Source organism: Strix uralensis, chromosome 18 (genome assembly GCF_047716275.1).
Source record: "Strix uralensis isolate ZFMK-TIS-50842 chromosome 18, bStrUra1, whole genome shotgun sequence".
Lineage (NCBI taxonomy): Eukaryota > Metazoa > Chordata > Aves > Strigiformes > Strigidae > Strix > Strix uralensis.
In genome coordinates this window covers 15,818,127-15,841,558 of record NC_133989.1, presented here as the reverse complement: position 1 = coordinate 15,841,558, position 23,432 = coordinate 15,818,127, and the positions used below count along the sequence as shown (strand labels likewise).

Genomic DNA, 23,432 nt, shown 5'->3' with positions numbered 1-23,432 from the left:
TTGTGGCTAACCTGTTGTGCAGAACTGGGACTTGTCTGTCCTGTGATAGGAATGTCCAGTTGGCTTGAACTGGGGCTCTTCTTTAAGGTGCTGGGAAGCCCTGTGCTGCCTCAGGGTAGTCAGGGAGCTTCTCCCAACGAACTTGTTCCTTCTGCTGAATGTCAGCACTCACAGTGAGCTTTTACACGCCTATTCTGCAGCAAAGTCTAGTGGGGCAGAGTTGAAGCTGGAGTGAAACTAGAAATTGCTTTTGTTGTGATTGATAGTCTGGGTCCCATTTGCACATGAGCAAAGGTTATCACAATCTGATCCTAATAGCTTCGCAGAACACTAATGACATTCCCTTGGGCTTCCCTTTAAACTTACCTCTGTATTCTTTGTTCTTGGAAAAATCTGGGTCATGTCACAACTTGCAAATTCCTTTTAGAAAACTAACCTGGTTTTAATTTTCCAAAACAAGCCTGAGAATTTGAGATGGTAAATGAAAAAGATGCTGGAGTTAAATCTGCCTTTGGAAAGCAATCAGATGTGAGACTAAATCTGAAAATACTTGTGATTTGGGAAGTAGAGTGTGTATGTTCGGGCTTACTTATGAAGTGTTTGCTTGAAGGATTTAAGCTTCCAAAACCATCCCTTAATGATCAAGCAAAGCATACCAGAAATATGGTGTGGGAGTTGATCAGCAAGCTGACACATAATCATCTTCAAAGGAAAAGTTTTGTTGTCAGTTCTCTTGAAAATGATAGTCCGGTGTTGCTAATAAAGTGTGGCTTCATCCTCTTCCTGAATAACAATTTTCAGTAAGCGTACTTGAACTGGAAATAAGAAGTAATGCTCAGATCAGTTACTTACGAATGGAGTTGCATGTTAGTGGAGCATATGGCAGGGATCTCTTTGGGTTCATGTAGTGTGACAAAATGCTCTTTTTACCCTCTGCGTTCCATAGAGAATTTAAAAAAATAAAGCAGTCACCTTGTCAGAACCAACAGAAGATGGGTAGAAGAGCTTCCTCTGATAACTTTCTGGCTAATATCTTTCCTTGTTCTGTGGAATAGCTTTGAGGTCCAAATGTAAAATTTGAGAATTACCAAGTATCTTACCTTGCACTTTCTTTGACTGCAAGAATATTGCTTTGATGATCAACTATTACAAACATGCACACATTTATGCAATATGTGTTCCCAGAAATCTAGCCAAACTGTTGTGTCTCTTGTTACCAAATCTGTCCATCCTTATGCTCAGCTATCTGATTTTAAGGTGAGAATGTCAGTTTACCTTCATCTAAATTTGTGTACCTTTTTATCTAAATCTGTAAGTCCCCAAGCTCAAGCAGCTGTGACACAATTTATCTCTGCAGTTGGAGAATCTGATCTGGGAAATGCCAGGGACTCAGCTCCTTTTCGGGTGTGTGTAATCTGTCTTAAACTTGCTGGAAATGCACCTATCGGATCTTCACATGTCAGTCTAGACAACCAGATATGCATTCAATTTTTAACTCCCCTTTTTTTTCCTGGTAGGATATAGTAAGCTTAAATACTTGTTTCCCTTCTAAACACAGTCCTTCCAGTTAGCTTTTTCTTTCATGGTTTTCTTGATTCTTATGTAGTTTTCAGTAGCTTTCATGGTTCACTTCCACATTCTTTAGCTAACTCATCTTCTGTTTTTAATTTTGTCTTGTACATCTTTGGCTGTGTTGGTTTCCAAGAGATGTTGGCAGTTCCATGTTCCTTATGAGCAGGTTGAGCTGCAGCTCTCTGTACAGATGTAGCTTTTTACCTGGGTCATTACAATGGGATGACTTCAGAGTAGTTGCTTGTTACCACGCTCCCTTTGAGTGGGAAATCTAGGACTAGGTATTGAATCATTTAGGACATGCTGGTTCACACAAGCTGAAGATCTGGCCCTTGATTGTTTTGTTGATTTATTGCCCTTCAAATATACTGCAGCCTTTCACATCTATTTATTATGGGAGAAATATCACTGTCTTTCCCATGTTGCTGGAATTTAGACTTACTGTTTATCTGTTTCCTTAGCAATGATTACTTGTGTTTTGCAGGAATTACAAATGGTGGACAAACTTGTCCTTCTGTTGTAACTCAGTAGTACCTGATCCCTTCTTAGTGCTCTCCGTTCTGTCTTTTAATATCCTTTATGGCTGTATGTTCACCTCTGACATAGCAGCTACTTTATAATTTTAGTGTTTGTTTTCTGACTCTCCTGTACCTATCTCCTGTAGCTCTTAATTGTCTTGTAACTTTACACATTTTTCAGTCCCTTGAGTTTGCATGTCTGCCTGGTGCCTTTGGGATAAAGAAAGTGTATCAGAATTTCTGAGCCAATGTCCTAGAGCCCACTTTGGCTTTATTCTCTTGAAGACAGTGGTAATAGATACTAGTATTCTTGCCCAATTAGTGATTTTGGAATTAATTTCTTAATACATGTAACCCTAAGATGGGATATCTAGAAAGGAGATGCATTTTTTCCAGTATTAGAACTTACATAAAATTGTAAGATGATAGTCTAGTATGCCCAAGTATATTTGTAGTGGAGACATGACTGGGGCTTTACCAATCTACAAAACTGGGTATTCTCTGAATAGTTTGATCTGTGTTCTTGGTGGATGGATGTGAATGTGTAAATGAGATTGAAATGGGCTTGTTTATATAAAGTTGTCTGTCTCACTTAAGCCTAACTTGACTCCCTCCAAGGCTTTTTCATCTGAATGCAGTTCTGTGCTCAAAGCAGATGCCTCTGTGCTCAAGCAGGTGAGGTATGGTGGCAGGAAAAGAGCTGTCTTACTGTTCAGTCTGTGTCAGTATGTTAAGTTCTCCTTGGGGCTGCTATTGGTTTTCACGTATTCATTTCTCACTGTTAACCATGGCTTCCTAAACTAACAAGACTCTGCTCTGCTAATATTCTTGTCTCAATGTTTTGTTTTCCAGCTGGATGAAGCTGTGGCTGCTGCTCATCTGGATAAACTGTGTGTGAAGCTGACGAAGCTAAGTGACAAGCAGGCCAAATACCTAGGCTTATCAAGAGATGGGCCATTCAAGCCAGACCACTACAGATACTGAGCAGGTGGCACTACCCAAAGACCAAAGTGCAGGGATACAACCTTCCAAAGCTCTTGTGTGTGCTGGGCTTCTGAGAACAAGCCCTTTGCCATACTCTTCTCAGTGCTGCAGAACCCCTCCCCTTACCAAGGGACCTTCAGGGCCTTATTTGTTAGTGAAAGAGGATCACTCTGAGTCTTGGTATTAGAATTGGTTACTTAGCTAATGTCATGGTGAAAAGGATCCTATGCACCTTTTATCGGCTCCTAATGTCCCAATAAGGGGAGTAGGACAGAAGATTGCTAAATGAAAATGTGTAGTCCTGTCAAACATGTGGCTGACAGCCTCTTTGAACAGACTTAACCAATAAGATGGGAAACGGTTTCTACAGGGAAATGCTTTATGCCATGCCCTGCTCAAATTACATGAATCTTACTAGGAGACTGGCAGTGTCAGGATTCTCTCCCCAAAGGTGCCCTAGCTGAAGTGCATGTTGTGAAACTGGAGGAAGTAGGGAGGAGTATAGATTGCTTAGTCTCCTTCCTATAAAGTCAACTTCCTGCTCAGAGATTAGAGCTGGAGTTTTTTTCTGGGTTAACTTACTCCATCAGTTTTGGTCAGAACAAAGACCCTTCTGTGCTGCTTCCATACCAATCTGAGATGGTGTGAGGCAAGAGTGACTTTTTTAGCAGCCTTCCAGTGTGTCGTGAACAGCTGAGAAGCCACTGAGCAGATGATTAGGTTTAGGGACCTTGTTCGATCCTCTGAAAACACCAGTAGCACACTTCTACCCCCAACTTGATTCTTCTTAGTTGTCATGTCTGCTGTATCTTGTTTGTCACTGACTCAAAGTGCTTTTATTAAAGATCTGACTGTGGCCTGACTTGTTTTGTGTAGTGAGATGCTTTGGGTTTTGCCATGGATTTGTTTACTTTTGTGTGATCCTTAAGCTACTGAAAATATTTCAGGTATCCACATGGGGTTTCCTCAAGGCAAAAGCCAGTGCTGTGGCTAGTCTGCATCATATACTTGAGCTGGGACGAGCTGCTGCTCAGGTTTAGGTATTTGAAGGGCTGAATCTTATAGGAAAAACACCCTTCCCCTCTGCCCACAGAGATTTATCTCCTTATATGTTCATATATGTCATGGAAGTCTTCTCTTGTCACTGTCCTCTTCATCATTATACAGCAGGTCACCTCTGTTTCTGGATGTGAATTTGACTTGAACCATGGTTTGAGTTGATAAAATATAAAATTTATATTTGGAATGTATTCCGCTAGATCTTCTGTTTTATTGGTTGAAGAGGACTAGATCAAACTCAGACCCTAAAAAAAACATTGGTAGAATATCTGTTCCTCCCACCCACTCCCTGCAGTGCAATTGTGGTTTAGTGCTGCCCGCAGAAGAAATGCTATGTCTGGTACCTCTCAATGGTATGGTTTGTGAATTGGCAGCATTAATACAAGAGGATGTTTTGATATTTTTGTTCAGCCGTTGTTCTGCACTACGTAGCCATTGCTTAGGTACAGCTTAGCAGCCTCTCTTCATAAACCGACTCATCTTACCTCTTGCTATGGTATGAGCGATACGTTGGCCAAACTCAAGTGTTACTTCAGTTTGAACTCCTCTTTAAAGGCAATTTTGAATAACCTTTACAGTAAAATATGCAGATTTCACTTCCATTTCTGAATCTTTCCAGAATGGATGGAAGACTTTGAAAGGTGTAGCAGCTGATTTCTTTTAAAAAAATGTGTATTGTTATCTCATGTCCTGACTCCCTGCTGATTTCTCAACAGATGTCTGATCTGTATTGAAGGAAAAGTGTGCCTGGGTGGCCAAGAAGGCCAATAACATCCTGGCTTGTGTCAGAACTAGTGTGGCCAGCAGGGACAGGGAAGTGATTGTCCCTTTGTACTCAGCACTGGTGAGGCCACACCTAGAGTACTGTGTTCAGTTTGGGCCCCTCACTACAAGAAAGACATTGAGATGCTGGAGCGTGTCCAAAGAAGAGCAACAAAGCTGATGAAGGGTCTGGAGAGCAAGTCTTATGAGGAGCAGCTGAGGGAACTGGGGTTGTTTAGTCTGGAGAAAAGGAGGCTGAGGGGAGACCTTATCGCTCTCTACAACTACCCAAAAGGAGATTGTAGTGAGGTGTGGGTGTCAGTCTCTTCTCCCAAGTGAAAGGATGAGAGGAAATGGCCTCAAGTTACACCAGGAGGGGTTTAGATTGGATATTAGGAGAAATTTCTTCACAGAAGGGGTTGTCAAGCATTGGAACAGGCTGCCAAGGGAAGCGGTTGAGTCACCATCTTTGGAGGTATTTAAAAGACGTGTAGATGTGGTGCTTAGGGACATGGCTTAGTGGTGGACTTGGCAGTGCTGAGTTAATGGTTGGACTCAATGATCTTAAAGGTCTTTTCCAACCTAAATGATTCTATGAAATCACTGAGCCTTATTGCTTCTTATTGGCAAGAGCACATCTGCTGTCACTGAGAGTTTCTCTAAGTCATTTACAACTGACTTTTTAGCTTTTTTCTCATTTTTTTTTGTTTTAATCTGCATGCAATTGTGGGAATTAAGAATTGGTGATTACCAAAATGTAAACTGACCTTGAGGTTAGAAGAATGATTGTGGGAAACTGAGGCAGCATTATGTAACACCGTGTTGTGTGAAAAACGGCAGTAAAAAACACCCCCTGCAGAGTGTGGTGAGCGTGTGAGCAATAAAAAGGCAAAACCTGAAGGTCAGTAGGATGTAAAAGTAAAAATGAACTGATGTAAACAGGTGGTAATAAATTGGGAGCTTGCACATAGTGCAACAGCATTTGCCCTTGACAATGCCCCCCCTTCAACAAACTGGTGTGAGTTGGTCATTCTTCTGTGCGTCGCCCTGATCCCGTCTGGACTGAGACTGACGTGCAATTAATTCAGTATTCGGTCTAGTCTGAGGTTGAGCATCTTGATTCCCTGAATATGGGTTGTCAGTCCCACTGTGATTACCTTACAATTGCTTTAGCAGGAGCTAATGAATGCAGAACAATAGCCCTGAAGAGAGCCCAGCATTTGTAGGTATTGAGGCTTGTGAGTGCCCCCTCCCTGGCTCCGAAACCCCATGCATCAGCTCATAAGGCGTCCCACATCTGACGTGGTGAGTCATATGACAGTGACAGACTACAGCTTTTCTCGCTTATGTGGCTCTGCACAGCAGATGTCACAGAGATGGGGTGAGATGTGAGCTGCAGGCTCTCTGGATCTGATACACAGGATCCCAGAGGAGGGCAGATGGGTCATTGTGCCGTGTTGCAAATATAGACCTTTGTACAGGCAGGGATGAGCATGTGAAGTGGGAACAAATGGAAGTTTTGTACTCAAATTTATGGAACTCAGCAGGCCTGGTATATGGACAAGCAGGGTGATGCACTTAGCTGTACGTGTTCTCCGTGAAAGATTCTATAAGGAGGCTGTCCTGGAGCAGCGAGGAGTGCCGCTCGACTGCGGTGTTTGTCGGCCTCATGTCCTCAACAAGGCTGAGCAAATGCAGTAAGTTAGAGCAGCTTATCAGTTGCTGCTTCCAATCTTGTTTGCAGGCTCATTTTGACAGGCAAAAATAAGTGAGCTTTCCAATTAATGATGGATTGTACTCCTAGTCTTTAGACAGGGCTCTGATTTGGCCAAGAAGAGTAATCACGTATTTCCTCAATGTCTTACAGATTCATTTTCTGTTAATGCTTTCCTTATTGTTACCAGTGAAAATACTATTCTAATTTAAATATGGCAACTCTTGCCCCTGTTTTCCTTCCAGGGTTGAGTCTGAAGTGGTACGAGTACAGGCTGTACATCTTTCTCCATTTATCTCAACCAGATACACAAATGACTTGCAATACAATCTTGCTAGGTCCTGCTCTGTCTTTTTTTGCATGGCTAGATGTTATGTTAAATGGAGTTTGGAGGTGTAGAGAGAGCCTTAGGAAATATGGATCATTGTGAGCAGAGAACAAAGGATGGGTAAATGAATGTTCCACTGATGACTGTGATTCATGACTGAGCTTGTTTTCATAGCAGTGTTCTTGAAGATGACACAGTTTCTCAGAAGCCAATTGTGATTTCTAGCCTTTGGGGCTTTTTTGTTAAGATAAATCAAATGTAGTAAATACACGCTGTAAAGCCTCAGTTTTTACAGTAGCATTGTTTGCCACTGGACAACTTTGCACAACTGTAAGAAGTATCAATTGGAATTAAGTGTTTTTTCCCTTTTTAAAATCACGAACGCTTCATGAGTGCTTGTGGTTTGTATGCTAATTTAGAAAAAGCAAAAACAAATAAAACACTGAAAGAAGAAAAAAAGTCCTGTGGAAAAATACTTCCAGAAGCTAATACAATAAAATCAAAAAGGGTTTAAGGTTCCGCAGCATCCTTTTGAACGGGGTGGGGGCTGAGATATCTTCTGCTTGTCTAATTCCCTGAAATTGTGTAGCAGAGAAATTAAAATCTTTAGGATATTTAGAAAGTCTATAGCAAAGTTTTTTAATTCCTGTTCCACCTGTAGAGTCCAGAGACACTTTTCAGCAAACCTGTTGCTTTTCTGTAGCACTCTGGTTTTGGTTTCATCAACTGGGAAAACATTTCTGTAAGGGAATATTACGTGGGTCACACTTATAGGCATGTGTTCCTTTTCCCTGATGGAACAGCAGCATTTTAAGTAAACTGCACATCATCTTAGTTGCAATATTGCAGATGTTGGAAGCACTTTAAATGCTTAGTAATCAGGCTGACACACGGATTTTATTTTGAGCTAGTGCTTATTGTAGGTATCTGCTTTGCATTATTGATTGCCACTCAGAACAAACATTTGGTGATCCTGTTTTTCCTCTCCTCCAAAACTTGCTTCCTATGTGTATTTCATTAACAACTAGATACAAAGTCTGTTTGGCCCTTTCTGGCAGTGAAGGCCTTTGCCTGTGATACTGCCTGACCTGCCACCAAGATGCCATTTTGTAGGTAAAGAACAACATCTCTGACCAAACCCTTGCACTTAGAAGAAAGCAGTAGTGATGGAGGGATGTTGAGCAGAGAATAAAGGGAAGTAAATGTTCTGGTATGCTCATTTAGTGCTCCAAATACTTGCTTCCCAGATGGAGAAATTATGAATTGTATCACAGCTTTATAGCAGGGAGGTCTTTTAAATACTAAATAAAATCTTTACTTCAAGCGATCTGGCTCTGCCAGATACTTCTGAGGCCTTTTCAGAGTGAGGGACCTCTGGCTGCTGAATTACTTTAAATGCATCTGCTCTCATGTCCCTTCTGGAAGATCTAAAGAACCATTAACCTTTAATGAATTTATATGTTTTAAAATGCCACTTGTTTCTTATGGAACACAAGGAAGAGTGAGACCATATTCTTGTGGTGATTTCTGGCTGTTACTGTTACAAGTTGTATAATACTGTTTATCTATTTGAGACAGCTGTGCAGAGCGAAGGGAAGCCCATATGAGATCACAAATTACATTTTAGCTGAGGAAAGTGCCAGAAATAGCAAGGGTACCACAAGAACACTGTTATTAGCTCAATCCACCTGACGGTAGAGAGTGAGCAGTGAAGTTGTTTATGAAAGTATATTAATGTCAATAGATTTCCACTGATTCAAAGGGGCCTGAACTGATCACTAGGGAGGGCATATTTTTGTCTTTTCCTGCCTTGAGATGCATTAAATGAATGCCATATGTGAATTGTGTTATGACACTATTAGAGCTGTTTTAGGGCTCCCATATTTCAGGCCAGGATTTCATCTCAAAGGATTTCCTGGATAGAAATACGTGTGCATATGCCATGCAGCAATTGTAATATCGTTTCATTTCATTGAAAAATCGTGCAGAAAAGACTAAAGCCTCTTTTTCTTCTGGGAGAGGTGGGAGAGGGACTTAGCCATATGTTGGCCATCTGCATATCATCTGAGAAGTTTGAAAATAAAATCTTTGTATTACCTCAAAGTAATCTTCAGGCACCACAGATTTAAGAAGGGCACTTTGAGAGAGTGATTGTTCTTTCAGGCAGCCTAATGTGTGTCTGGCCTTGTGCTGCTGCTCCAGGAGGGGATAGTCTCCTGTAGGTCCCATGTCACATTTTCCAGCCTTGCATGGGTGTTCCTGATGTGTCCAAGATGCCACTGAGCACTTAAGCTGATGCTGCTGAATTGGTCCTTTTGTGAAAGTCAGTTACCAGGGGGGTGAAAAAAGAAGTGGGGGGGGAGGGCAGCAAATTTTCATATCCCTCTTCTTAGCTCCTTCAAATACAGCTGTGCAAGAAGCAGAAAATACCTATGCTGACCAGAAAAACCTAAACTAGCCTGGCATGCCACAGTGACATTTGGGTGTCTTGGCCCCCAGGTCAGGGTAACTTGCTGGGGAAGGGGGAAGAAAATTCCATCAAATCCTCTCTAGGTATAAAAGCTTCTCCCTGTTGTTCAACATACTGGAAATAGATCATCAACCACAGAGCTCCAGGCTCCTGCTGACTTCAGGATCCTCAGTATATTGTCGGACCTGAAGAAATCAGGATCATTGTTAAAGCACATTGGCTAAGTTACCAGCAGAACATCTCAGGATCTCTAATCTGGAGCTTTCTGGAGCAGGTGTTGCCTTTTTTGTTGTGCTCAAGAATGGTGTTAAGCATGTTATGAGTACTGGGATATGATAACAGCTCCTGTAGCTGCTGTGTAACTAACTTGGGTGAGAACCCACAAGGTTTTGCTTCCATTTTACAGGCTTAAGGAGCTACTAAGAGTGAGGAAATGAATTGTAAGTCTATTCTATCTGTTCATGTGCTTTGTGCTGTGCCTGCATTGGTGGGAGCTGATGATGCCATTGAAAAATACCTAGTGGAGTCTGGATACTGGCAAAATGAAAGTAGAAACAATTCAGATTGGAGACTGTATGAACAGAGATGAAAGAACCACTCATGGAGGCCCAATTCAGCACTGCCCATGTGTGGGCCCACCTGTAATGCCCCCAGTTGCATCGTTATGACTTGCTAACTGTAGCCTTGAGCAGACTGGGGGACTTCACTTATTGCCTTTGGGGTGCTCTTCAAAAGTGACATGGGACTTTGTCTCATCCCCACAGTTAGAAAAGCATGCGATGTTGGAGGTGGTTTGCATCTGACACAGGAAACAGTTATTTCTCTTCAACTATTAAGCATACTACAAATTTCCAAGATTATGTTTGGAAATGAGTAGCTGTTTGCTGTGCACTTTCAGTTTTGGAAATTCTGTGACCAGCCTGTTCCAGGTATTACAGTGGTAACTGGGATTTTGCAATGCAGAAACCATAGCAGGCCATCCCATGTGTTTGTATGTTGGAGATCACTGTGTGGAGAAGGCTGTCCAGAAGGGCAACAGTTCAGAGCTCAGAATTAGACAGAAAAAAAAAAAGTGAAGTGCTCATGCATTTGTTAGGGGAGTCTGTTTTTAATTATTTTCTTTCAGCCCTGATTCTGCAACTCAGTCATATGTGTCTGAGTTAAATAGGGTGCTGGGTGTGAACAAATGCTGAATTGGTCTATTTGGTGTGCTTATCACTTCTGGCCATAGAATGGTCTAATTCAACTTGAAATGCTTTGAAAAATGTTATGATTTAATGCTTTTTTTGCACTGGCCTTGGATGTCACTTGATGTCTACACCCATACAGTAAGTGACCTCAAAACTGGAATATCTCATGAATAGTGTTTGTCACAATACTCCAAGAGGCATGTTTGCCGTAGGACTAACATGATGTGATTGTTGCACTGTAAATTAGAGCTCCCATAGAGTCAGCTTCGGGCATGGCATGTTATACAGTTCTCCATCTGGTTCTCCTGTAATTCATTTCATCATGAGGTTAGCACTATCTGCATCTCAAAGGGACTTTATTGAATCTTTCATCACCCTCAGCCAAAGCAGCATCACAGATACTGTTGACTCATCTATAGAACTTGGAAAAAGTTGTTCTACCTTCCATCAAATCTTTCCTTCTGTGAGAATATCTTAAAGACTGACATGGAGAGTTGTTTGTTCTCCTTCTGGAGTCTCCCAGACAGTTTCAGTAATTAGCCTGGAGAACTGAGGTGTTTAGAGCTAGTTTGGTATAGTCGTTAAGATGCTACCATTTGTTTTATCCATCAGGATAAACTTGGACTTTATGGTCTTTGAGCGTGACAATAAGATCAAGTCAGGACTTTGGGTTGGAAAATACAGTGTCTGTTTTAAATTCACACAAGATAGGCAATATTTGGAGAAGCTAATAGTGATTTATTTGTGCTTAATCCTACTAAGCTGTAATTAGGGTAGAATTTCCATTAGTCTCTAGGAGCAAAATGACTCTGTCATGGAGCATTACTGGATCTGTCTTTAAGCTTCAATTCCAGTAAGTTTTCAGTGGATACATTTTTGGAATGTGACAACTAAAAATTAAACACTCCATCTTTGTCATGCGTATGTGTGTGCTTGATGATGTTTCAGATAGGTTGCTTAGGGAACTCTTACACATACAAGCAACTCCTCAATATAAATCTGTTCAAACTAAATACAGGAAACAAATATTAGGTGTACACGTTTTACTGATTTCTGTATCCTGTCAATACCTTATGCAATGTGATCTTTACCCAGAATAGTAAAGTCACTAAGGCTGATAACTTCAGAGTACTTGATTATATATATTCTTTGGTGTGATAGATGAATGGCAAAGAAAGCATAACCTCTTTCTAATCAGTTCCAGTTACAAAAAAGGCTTATTAAGTCTGTCAAAATGCACTACATTTTAATATAGCATTTATAAGTATGTGCATATGTGTTGAAAAACATATCCCTTCATTCTGATATGAAAGGATCATTCCTCTTCCCTCACAGCATACATGCACCATCCTGTACTTTGCTGGTTTAGCTTCCCTGTCTCTAGCTCCTCATTGTGGGTCTCGGCACTTTCCATTTCCTTAGCTGACAGCCGCAAGCTGTGGCTAACATCTTCATTAACGATCTGGATGATGGGGCAGAGTGTGTCCTCAGCAAGGCTGCATGTGACACACAACTAGAAGGAGTGGCTGTTATGCCAGAGGGTCATGCTGCCATCCAGGGGGACCTTGACAGTCTGGAGAAAGGTTCTGACAGGAACCTCATGCAGTTCAAGAAGCGCAGAATCCTGCACCTGGGGAGGAACAGCCCTGTGCATGAACATATGCTGGGGCCCACCCAACTGGAAAGCAGCTTTGTGGAAAAGGCCCTGGGGGTTCTGGTGAACACCAAGTTGAACATGAGCCAGCACCGTGCCCTTGCAGCAAAGGTGGCAAGTGGTGTCCTGGGCTGTGTTAGGAGGGCTCTTGCCAGCAGGTCAAGGAGGTGATCCTTCCCCTCTGCTCTGCACTGGTAATGCCACACCTGGAGTGCTGGGTCCAGTTCAGGGCTCCCCAGTACAAGAGACATGGACATACATTCAAACATCACAAAACACTTTTTTATGTCAAGGATGGCTGAGCACTGGCACAGTTTGCACAGGGAGGTTGTGGAGCCTCCCTCCTTGGAGATATTAATGTCTGGACATGGTCCTGGGCAACCAGCTCCAGGTGGCCCTGCTTCAGCAGGGGTTGGACCAGATGACTTCCAGAGGTCCCTGCTAACCTCAGCTGTTCTGTGGTTCTGCAAAGCTGGAGTGGGAGGTGCTGTCCAGAGAACAGCTGTTTGATTTCTGGCTCTCCTTCCTTAACTTTCTTCTTCCTGCTCCCCTCCATCCTGGTAAAACATAATTTTTCTGACTGCCTGGACATTCTGGTAAGAAAATGATATTGTTTCCACATGAGAAGTTTTTTGTGGTTATTGATATGATTTTAGTATCACTAAGGGCAATTTTTTATAGTTATGAGAGTTTTGAAGCAACTTGATGGGAACTTAAATCTTTCCCTAGTAAAAGAAGGGGCCCGATTCTATTTCCTAAGCCCATTGTAATGTATCATTTTTCCTTCTCATCTTCTTTTTATCATAAGTGAAAGGATTACAGATTTCTGGGCCAGGATATCTGATTAAAAGACATATTTATATTAATTTGAAAGAATTTAAGCTTGCATCATAAATGACAGCTGATGTATTTTATAAAAGATAAGGAACACAATGACATCCTGTCATCATTTGGGCTTGTTCTTAGATTTATCTCTGCCATCTCTCTCATATATATCTTGAAGATAAACATTTCTGTCAACATCTGATCTATGTTTTGAGTTATGGGCTTTGAACTGATTGTTAGAAAAGTTCACATGGCTTGAGCCCCTTTAGAGTGTCATCTGTATCATTTTTGCCTGCCTGGAAGATTTTTGTAGCCCTACTTCATTATATATATTCTTTGACCTGCACAGAGAATTAGAAAATCCAGGATTGGAATTAGAAATACATAGTTAGAAAATATCTGATTGTGAAAGCTGAAGACCAGTGGTAGGGACACAGCTGCATTCACCTAGCAGGCAGGTAGAGTGAACACAGGTGTGGATTTAGCCCTGAGAGTGCACATGGATCCTGTGGTGACTGCCAATAGCAGTGGGACAAAGAGAAAATACTCCATCATAGAATGGTTTGGGCTGGAAGATCATCTAGTTCTAACCCCCCTGCCACAGGCAGGGACACCTTCCACTAGCCCAGGTGCCTCAAAGCCCCGTCCAACCTGGCCTTGAACACTGCCAGGGAGGGGGCAGCCACAGCTTCTCTGGGCAACCTGTGCCAGGGCCTCACCACTCTCCCAGTAAAGAATTTCTTCCTCATATCTAATCCAAATCTACCCTTTTTCAGTTTAAAACCACATCCTATCACTACCTTCCATTTCCTGTAGCCCCCTTTAAGTCCTGGGAGGCTGCTCTAAGGTCTCCCCAGAGCCTTCTCTTCTCCAGCTGAACACCCCCAACTCTCTCAGCCTGTCCTCACAGGGGAGGTGCTCCAGCCCCCCGAGCATCCTCATGGCCTCCTCTGGCCCTGCTCGAACAGGTCCATGTCCTTCTGATGTTGGGGACCCTCAGAGCTGGACCCAGCACTGTAGAGGAATCTCACAAGAGAAAGAAAATTGAAAAAGGCTCACTGAAGAATCAATCAATGGGGAAGAGGAACATTGTGGATACAGAACAGAGGATGTTAATAGCAAGAGCTTGAGTCTGGCAGATGGAAAATCAGGGCAAATGAAAAGTTGGGGACAGCTTCTGGGTCTGCTACCTCTTTGTTCTCCTGTGACCTATCACATCTGTCCTGGTAGTTTAATCAAGAAAGGGTTGTTTCTTGTGCCATCTTGCATAACTAAAGATTAAGGCAAAGAGCTTCAAGAATAAGAGAAAGATATCTTCTAGACACCTGTTTGCTGCTGCTTTGAGCTTCACCCACACCTTCAGAGCTGTTTCTGAGCCTTTAAGAGTTGATACAGCGTTTGTTGTTTTGTTTTGGTTTTTTCCTGTGGTCACTGGTTGTGTGCAGCACATGGACATTGTCACCTAAATTCATGCTTTGGGTAGGTCCTGGAGTTGCTCATATTAAGAATGGGCAAAGAAAGATTGATTGCTTGTAATGGTTTTCTTCAAGATGTACATGTGGGGTACACATTCATGTTTTGCTGATCTTCCCTTTCTTCCTCAGAGTCCTGGATATGTGTTCCTACTTTCGGGCTCCATGTGCACTGTGTCCTTGGCAGCAGGAGAGGAAGGGTTGAGGACTCTATTCCTATGAATACAGCTGGGGAAAAAATTCTGATTTTTAAGTCATGAGGCAGAGATACATTCAGGGTTCAAATATACATGTGTATTACACACCTTGGAGATACTGGTTACTGGTAGAATGACTAAAAGCCCTGGAGGTGGATGTACTGATGCTCATCTGGGGATGATTAAAAACTTGCCTTATTGGTTTGGATCTGTCTTTTCAGGTAGAATAATGTATATAAATTCTCATCCTGAATTTTGCTGAATGCATGAAAAGGGAGTTAACCCTGAAATATGTGTTTCCAGCATGATACTTTGTGCTGGAAGCTGGTGCTGTGCTGTCCTTGTAGGCAAACCCTAGCTTTAGTCCCTCACTGGATTAACCAGTCCTGTTTTAGTGTGGCCATTTGCATGCCATTGGTGCAGGTTTTGCAGTGCCAGTTAGACCATACTGCAGTCTGTGGTTAATATGACCCTTCAAAAAAAAAACCACCTTAAAACCCCAAACAAACAAGAAAACTCCAAACCAACAAGAACCCAGAATACTTCTTAAAACTCTGGCCAGTTTTGCTAAAAACACCTGTTCAATGTCAGTCTCCCTGATTGTCTGCTCCCTGATAAAAAATCCTGTTTATGATAGCATTAACCCCATGGAAAAAAAACATTGTCCATTTAATTTTAAGAGGGGCAAATCCAAGCTGACAGCTTCAGAGCTCTCTACTTTGATTACTATACACATGGGGCAGTTTGAAATACACGCTTGAGAAGCTAAGGAAAGACAGAAGCCTTATTGTGTTCCCAGTTTGGCTTAGCACTTTGGGTTTAACATTAGACATTGGCAGATGGTCTGAAAAATCCGGCATTTGCACAAAGCACAGTAGTTACAACATGAATTCAAGTGTGGTTTGCAGGTTTTGAAGTTTGGCACACAGTCAGCAGCTGGTGTGGGCCTTGGTTTTGGAGGTGCCTTCAGCTGAGCATTTTTCTAGAAGGAAAAAAACATAAAAATTAATATAAAAATAAAATTAGTATGGGTCAGAATAAAGCATAGGAGCAAAGAAAATGAACTGTGGAAGCTTCTGGCTTGAGATTAGTAGGCGGTTGCTAGCAGTGAGACCTGTATTAGTACCAATATAGAGATGTGGTGGGACTGGATCAGGGGAAATGCTGGTTTGGGACCAACCTACTGAGCAAAATGGTAAACCTCATGATCCCCATATTTTGAGAAATTAGAAACATGACTGGATAGAGAATTGGAAAATGCTCTGTAGGTAAGAATGTGGTAGAAGTGAAGAAAAGGATGCAAGAATCTGCAAAGACAACCATTATCAGTAAAACAAAGTAAGGAATTACTCTTGGATGCCCAAACTTTTCACATGGACAAGTGAAACCTCCCTGTCAATCTGTGGGTCTGGTACCTGCTTTGTCTCCTGAGCTGCAAGGCTGAGAGAGAGGGGAGGTGACTTGGCAATGCTCTACCTCCCATGGTTTGGTTGTCAAGCTGCCTTTGGAGCTTGGTAATCCTTAGTGCATCACATTTGTGCATGAGAATCCTTAACTGCAGCCACAGGTAAGTGAGATGAAGATCTCAGCTTACCCAAGGAGTGCTGCTTCTCTGGCTGTGATTTGGAAAGGCAGAAGACTTTGGGTTGATCAGCATGTGCCTGGGACCTGGGAGAGATCTGTGGACTCTTCCAGCTACAGGCACCTTATGCGCTTTTTTAACTTTGTAATTTCTCAGGAATTTCCATTTTAAGGTAAAATGTTCTGTAGTCTCTAAGTGCCTTAGGAGCTTTTAAGCCAAAATATTTTGACAAAGTTTGATTGCAAGAATGTCCTGCTCTGAGCTGAAGGTGGAACTAAATGATGTCCTGAGGCCCCTTTCAACCCGGGTCATCCTACAAATTTAGGAAGTGTTTCAAGGAAGGTTAACCACACAAGACATCAATTAAAAAGGGAAAGAAGGAGCTCTAAATGTTTCTGGTTGCAGCAATGTCTGGATTGGCTATAAATGGCTATCATGACACACTAAAAATAAAGTAAAAATGCTATTTTCTACTCTTCTAGACAATCTTTAAAATATCAGAGTCCAGCCTGTGTAATACTTCACATTTAAGACCTATGAGTAACATATTAAGGAAATCTATCAGTCTGAATCTACTGATCTCATAAAATTACCCGTTAACATTTTCAAACAAATACCAACTTCATTGTATGCCTTTAATTTTTTGGCACCTGCAGTTAAAAATCAGTAGATAGTGCATTTGTGCCCCTGGGCTGCAGAGCCTGTACAGTTAACCCATGCAGCGTGACTGGGAATGATGCCTAAATAATTTTACAAATACTTAAACCAGCTCATGGTTAAGGTACCTTTTGTGTGAGAGAGGACTGTAAAAACCAAAGCAAAATCAAAACCAATGAGACCCCCAAACACAAACAATAACTTCTAACTAGTCTAAGGTCACATAGTTTTATTTCCGCTGTTAATGTTTTCCATCTTTTTTACAGTATTTAGAGCTTCAAACTGTATGTAAATTATTTAAATCAGGGAATGGCTGTAAAAACTTTGCAAATGAAGTACTATACTAAACAGTTCTAATTCAACAATGTTTTCTGAACAGCCACCTACCTTGGAAGCTTTCCTGTTCTCTGCCTCTTTCCTGCTGACTTTCTGGGATCTTTTAGTTAAATCTTCAAAGAGAATAGCACAATAATATTAAATCAATTTGACAGCACATGTGATTTGATTGAGATGCTTAATACTGTTTTTGTGCAAGAGAAAGAAGGCAGATAACGTGCAACGCCACCTCATCGCCGCATGTTTTGCAGTGAAGACATTTGTCCTGGGAGCCGTCCTCGCTTACACGTAATGTGTCTGAGCTTACGCTGTCACTGTTGCTTGTGTGAAGCAAAAGAGCACTGATGTTTGTATTTTAGGAGGGCTTTTTTACACATTGTTTGGTCAGATGCGAACAAGGAAAATAATTTCAGAGAAATAAAATTAAAGGTATCTGTGTAAAAGATAGGGGTATGCACATTAGTCACATGAACAAAAATAGGAAAAACCTTTAGAATTCCCTGTTTTTTTCTGTCAAAAGGTGGTGTTACCTGTATAATTTTGACAGGAATTAACAAGTGCATGCTGGTTTTCAGAAGCAAAATACTCTTGCTGATTTGGCATAAACTCTTCATCTGTATGATGCCACCTTTAATTCTTCAGTTCTTTGTTCCTTTTTCACCTACCATCTTATTTTACCAAATGTTACCTGCAAAGGTTGTGTTGATGTGCCTGAAGCTTTGAAAGATTTGTGAATATTTGTAGAGTTAAATTTTGGATCTGGTAAATTTAGGGGGTGGTGTTCAGACTATGCCTGACGTAACTTTTTTTTTTTTAGATCGAATCACTAGTATTTGTGAACTTCCTCGTGTTATGCCTTGAGGGCTAATAGCATTTACTGCAGTTATTATTATTATTATTATTATATCAGCTCTAATGCTATTTATTACTATATATAAACTCCATGACTAAGACTTGTCTTGGGATATAACACAGCAAGACTGTTAAAGTGTGAGACACTTTCCAGCTCACTAATCTGTTGTGGTATTTTTGATACCTTTATTCTGTGTGTGTGAGGTTTATAATAAGCGCCACTTGTATGTAATGAATGATCAGGATAAAAAATTTACATATTGAATGGTGATACATAGTGAATGGTGATGAATGGTGGCTCCTTGTCTATTCCAGTATTTGTTATCTATATATTTTTGAGTATTTAATAATTGACGGGATTTGCAGAATTACAGAATGAAGAATACACATTTTGGGCTGTTTTGGGAGGGGTTTCAGTTATTATCTTGCATCATTATAGTTAGGGTTCTACATCTTTAAGAAACAGTGGGAGAAAAAAAAATCACGCTTCAAGCATGTGAAGTTATTGTCACTTAATAAGAGCACATGTTAAAAAAGGCATTGTGCTAACTAGGACTAGTGGTTCAGCTCCAGTTCCAGCTGGCAGATTATGCTGGTTTTGGTATGCTGTCATTTGAAACTTTCTGACAGTAACCAGGATACTTGTCTACATTAATTTAACTTTCTATAGTACAGGATTGTCTGGATCGCTTTACCTACAAAATTGTTTTGATAACATTGAGTTACAGTGTATATGATGCCATTTAAGCAGAGACTTAAACATTGGTGTGATGTAAACGTGCTTTAATTATTCCAGGGAGTTTGGTAAAGAAGAAAATGATGCCCAGTGTGCAAATGAGAGGGAAACGTATAGATGCTTTTTTTTGACAGGTGAGTGGTGTAATTGTCTCTTCTATACTATCTCGGGGTTGGGTAAAACACTTGCTTTTCCCACCTGGTTTCTAATCTCATATTCCTCATGCTCTACGTACCATGTTTTCAACAGCTGCCCAACTGATGAGCTCCTCACAAATCTCATCTGTGATGATATGGGAAAATGTAATACAGGCTTGTGAAAATATCGATAACACACACCTCTCACCCCTGTTGATACACCTGTGATTTGAAGTGCTATAAAAACCATGTAGTAATTAGATGATTGCATGTTTTACTAGTTGATGCTAGCAAATCCTCTGCTTACCTTTCAAGGTGTGATTCAAATCCAGTCCCGGGTTTTATTGAATTTGAGCCAGACATATCATCTTTTGATACTATAAGCACTGTGATTGATGTGTAAACAGGTGTGTAAACAGCTGACTGAAAATGAGTTTTATTACTCAAGTATGGCTACAGCAACATTTAAGAACTGAGCTGTAACACGAGTGCCTTCATCTCTGTTCTGTGTGGCCAACCAGAAGGAACAGGACTTGGTAGAAGAGAATGTCACTGAGATGGGAAGCTCCATCCAAAATGTTTAAACCAAGCTGACAAGAAATATTTCTGTTAGCTTATACAAAAATACATTATGTACATCAGCATGACAAATTATAACTGATAAATCATTAAGAAATTGACAGTATCAGGAGGGGAGAGGAGGCTGTGGTTATCTAAATGCTCTCTTAATATTTGCTCTAAATTAATTGTTTCTGTGGCAGTGATGGGAAAGACCAGCCTGTCAGCCTTTTGCCATGACACTGTTGTTATAATAAATATTACCATGTGCGGCTTCATTCTCCCCCCGGAGCATTGCAGGGGGTTTGCTGGGGCTGCAGGCAGAGGAAGCAGCTGGAGAAGTCATCTCTGCACCTGCCCTTCCTGCTCCTGTCAGGCTGCTTTTGCCAGCAGCTTTCCCCTGTTTGCATTAATTTCTCCCATTTTGACCTGTTTCCATCCTCTGCAGGATTGTTTCCAAGGCAGTGTCTCAGCCTCTAGCCACTCTTCCCGCTCATTTCAGCCCCCAGTTCTGTGAAGGGCACGGCTCCATTACTGCATCCAGCTGCTGCATAACGCACAGACCCTGGCAAAAATCAGGGGAAGAGGATGGGCCTCCAGTTGTGTCTCACAATATGCTGGATTGAGGCAGGTGACGTGCCTGTGAAAATGGTGAGATCTGCTGTCATCCTCCTGCTCTCGGCAGACCCTGTATCAGCAGGGTTGGAAGGTCCCTTGGTCTGGTCACCTGAACTCCAAAACAATGTCAGTGCATGTCCATTCTCCTGCACCTTCTTTCTCCACCCATTTGAAAGGTCATGGCTAGGGACTTTCAAATGCTCTTCATACACCATGAACTAGTGCATGCTTTTGATTAATTTATATTTAGTTTATCAAGTTATAACTCAATTATGTTAGTTAATAAGTGATAGAGACAATGTGGCTACTGGTTGTCTGGAATAAAACCCAGAAAAGTTTGATCATGTGCCATTTGAGCTCTAAAATAAACTATTTCAAAACATAGGCCAGATTCCTTTGAATGAGAAAAAGAGGAATGATTTGTCTCAGTTTTATTACTCACTTTGTACTTTTCCAATTTTCTTTAGGTGTGGGGTAGTAGAGGAACAGACTGGCCTCTTGCCTTTGAACAGCTGGGCTGTAGAAAGTCCTTGGGATACCTCTGGAAATGCCTTGTGCCCCAAGAAAGTGAGCGCAGCCCCGGACAATGGTGTTACAGTGGGTTTTGCATCTGTATTTTCCTCTTCAGAATAGTCAGCCAAGACAAGTGGACTACAGAAGAGGTGAGTGTTATGCCAGGATCTGCTCCTTTGAATTATTCTTGCATTTTCAGTGTCAAACGTTCATTCTGTATGCATGTAGGAGAAGAATGAGAGTAAAGCAGCGCAGCTGGGCTTCACCACGGACTGCTGAGGACACATGGATGCTCTGCTGCTGCGGGAGGAGGTGTCTCTGGCATTGCCCTAACAAGGTCCTTCCCTAACAGGACAGATGGTCACCTGTCAGTAACGGTAGGGACATAGCTGGGCCTGTCTTGGATAAAGAGATGACCTCTGCTGTCCCTTCCAGTGCTCTTTTTTCTCTGATTAAAGATCACTTGGCACACAGCTAAATTGAGGTTATATTAATACCTTACAGAACTGTTGATTTCTCTTCCACAAGAACAGATCCTAAAAAAAAAAGTTATGTTCACTTCCTCCATTTGCACTAGACTTTCAGAGAAAGATCGATGCCCGCATTAACAGAAAAACACTTATTTTCAATATAAAAAGACTTACAGTATGATAGGACCTAAAGTGAAATCTGTAAAACTACAATAAGTTGCCTGATTTTTAATTTTTTTTTGAACTCCAAACTGTGGTTTGCAACAGTGCCATTCTTGGATTCTGTGGCTGCATTGCCACTGCAGATCTGCATACTGCTAAGGCTTTTGCCTGAATCGCAATGTTGCAGTAAACTGTCAAAATAATCCATATTAATTGACAATTGTATTTTCTGCAAATCTTGTTAATTTGGCACCAAATGGCAGATTTTACTAACCTACTATGGAGATGGGTGGGAGATCTGAGAGATTCATTTTGTTGCTCCTTGACAGGTTGCATTCTGTCTTCTCTTCAATTACCATATGAGAATTGGCAGCTCTGAGCAAACTGTAGCAGAGCAATAGGCTTAGGAAGAGGTTCTTACTTTCCATCCTGGGGAGGAAAAATTCCATTGTCATGAAAACCAAAGTCGGTCAAAACCTGCATGTAGGAGAGACACAAGGATATGAATCTCAGCAATGGTTTTGTGTCATGTTGTGCAGCTTTAGCAACGTGCCTTTGACAATTGTCTGCAGCACTTTGCCTCCGATACCAGAATACTTAAGATTGCAGTTGTCTGAGTGGAAAAATGCTGTCTCAAATAAAATTCTTAGATGATCTTTTAAAATAATTTTTCCTTTCTTTTCTCAAAAGGTTTATTTTCCCAAAAGCTGTGAGTTCTCCCCACTGAGTTTTATGGTGTTGTTTAGTGTATGACCAAGGGGAGAACTTCTGATGTCACTTTTGACCAGCTCAATCACATCATCAGATTTTTCCCAGAAAATCTTGTTTACGAATTTGTTCTAGAAAACCGAGAAAAATAATGATAATTAAAAAAAAATCAATTATGTTTCCTATTCATTTTCTTCATTTGAAAATAAGTAATGAAGAAATATCTTGTTTTATTATACCCTAATATGGCTTCTCTGAATCATAGCCAGTGAATCATAGCCATAACTCATACAAGTTATAAAAGGTCCAGTGACGTAAACCCTTAGGGTTTAGTATGTAGTTAATAACTTCTAAGATGTACCAAAATCTATGGAATTTGAGCATACTTATGGAGAAACCTGAGCTTTGCAGAATGGGGCCATACACCTTGGAAGCAAGCCACTGGCCCTGGCCAACCTCTGCATGACACAGTGCAGCTATACAGGGTACACAGAGCATATCACCATCCTCGTCTCCTTTTCTTGTAGATTCTTAACACTGTTGCAGTTTGCAGTTTGTTTTTATTTCCATATATGTTAGTTTTAGGCTGTGTCAGAGTTATGGGAACCTTCCCCCAGAGGCACTTCCAGATTTGTGGGTAGCTTTTTGTCAGTGAAAAACTACTAGTAGCTGTAAAAAGAGGGAGTGAAACCAAATGTTTTGGGCAATTAATCTGGCTGTAATGACTTAATTACTAGAGAGTTAAAAGATAAAGAGTTTCTGCATTGGAAGAGCTTCAGTCTAATCACTGCTGCTAAATTGAGTCTGTATTACACTTGCTTTTATAGCCTCCACTGACCCACTCTTCCTTGTGAGATGTTGAATATTACACCTCTAATTCCAAGTGTTTGGGCTCATTTCTAAGACTGTTCTACAGGCCGTGCTCATGTAACAAATCAGTGCTGAGTACATCGACGCTGCTGGTTATAGCTGTGTTGTGAGGGAATGCACCCAGTCTATTAGGACTCTGTTAGCATTTGCAGGGCCACATGTGGTGGATCCTTTGTGATTTAGACATCTGCATGAGCTGCAACTGAAATAGATATATCTGAGCTTGGAGTTTTGCAGTAGGGAGGGATTAACCTATGGGGAACTGAGTGGTGCTATGTCTGTATTTCAAATTATATGCAGCTGGTGTAGTTCAAAGCTGGTATGAAAGTTAGACCCAAGCTGGATCAGAGTCATGACTGCGGATAGATGTATCCTTTGAATAAGCTGATTAAAATTTTGTATATGATATGGGAGGAGTCTTTAATTTGGTCACAAATCACCTACTAAAGAGAAAGTACATCTTCTTTAAAAGAAAATGTAATTTGCAA

General features: G+C 41.2%; 2 protein-coding genes across 2 annotated transcripts in view; one reads left to right on the top strand and one right to left on the bottom strand.

The window, feature by feature from the left end:
- AHCY (adenosylhomocysteinase) overlaps nucleotides 1–3,936 on the top strand; it is a 29,791-nt gene extending 25,855 nt beyond the window's left edge. The window contains exon 10 of the mRNA XM_074888606.1: nucleotides 2,943–3,936. Coding sequence (XP_074744707.1) covers nucleotides 2,943–3,074 — 132 coding nt within the window. The 3' untranslated portion in view covers nucleotides 3,075–3,936. The remainder of the gene's footprint in view (nucleotides 1–2,942) is intronic.
- An 11,614-nt stretch (nucleotides 3,937–15,550) lies between these two features.
- Nucleotides 15,551–22,003, bottom strand: ASIP (agouti signaling protein). Its single transcript, XM_074888605.1, has 3 exons — nucleotides 21,641–22,003; nucleotides 17,372–17,433; nucleotides 15,551–15,727 (listed from the first exon to the last, which is right to left on the bottom strand). Exons 1-3 carry the CDS (start codon nucleotides 21,819–21,821, stop codon nucleotides 15,551–15,553), a joined length of 420 nt encoding a protein of 139 aa, XP_074744706.1. The 5' UTR covers nucleotides 21,822–22,003.
- Between the last annotated feature and the right edge of the window lie 1,429 nt (nucleotides 22,004–23,432).

Coding starts and splice junctions, on each gene's coding strand:
- ASIP (XM_074888605.1), bottom strand. CDS start 21,821: ATGACAATGGAATTTTTCCTCCCCAGGATGGAAAGTAAGAACCTCTTC. Junction 17,434..21,640: donor CCCACCCATCTCCATAGTAG/GTTAGTAAAATC, acceptor TTCTCTTTGAAG/ATTTAACTAAAAGATCCCAG. Junction 15,728..17,371: donor AGAACAGGAAAGCTTCCAAG/GTAGGTGGCTGT, acceptor TTTTCCTTCTAG/AAAAATGCTCAGCTGAAGGC.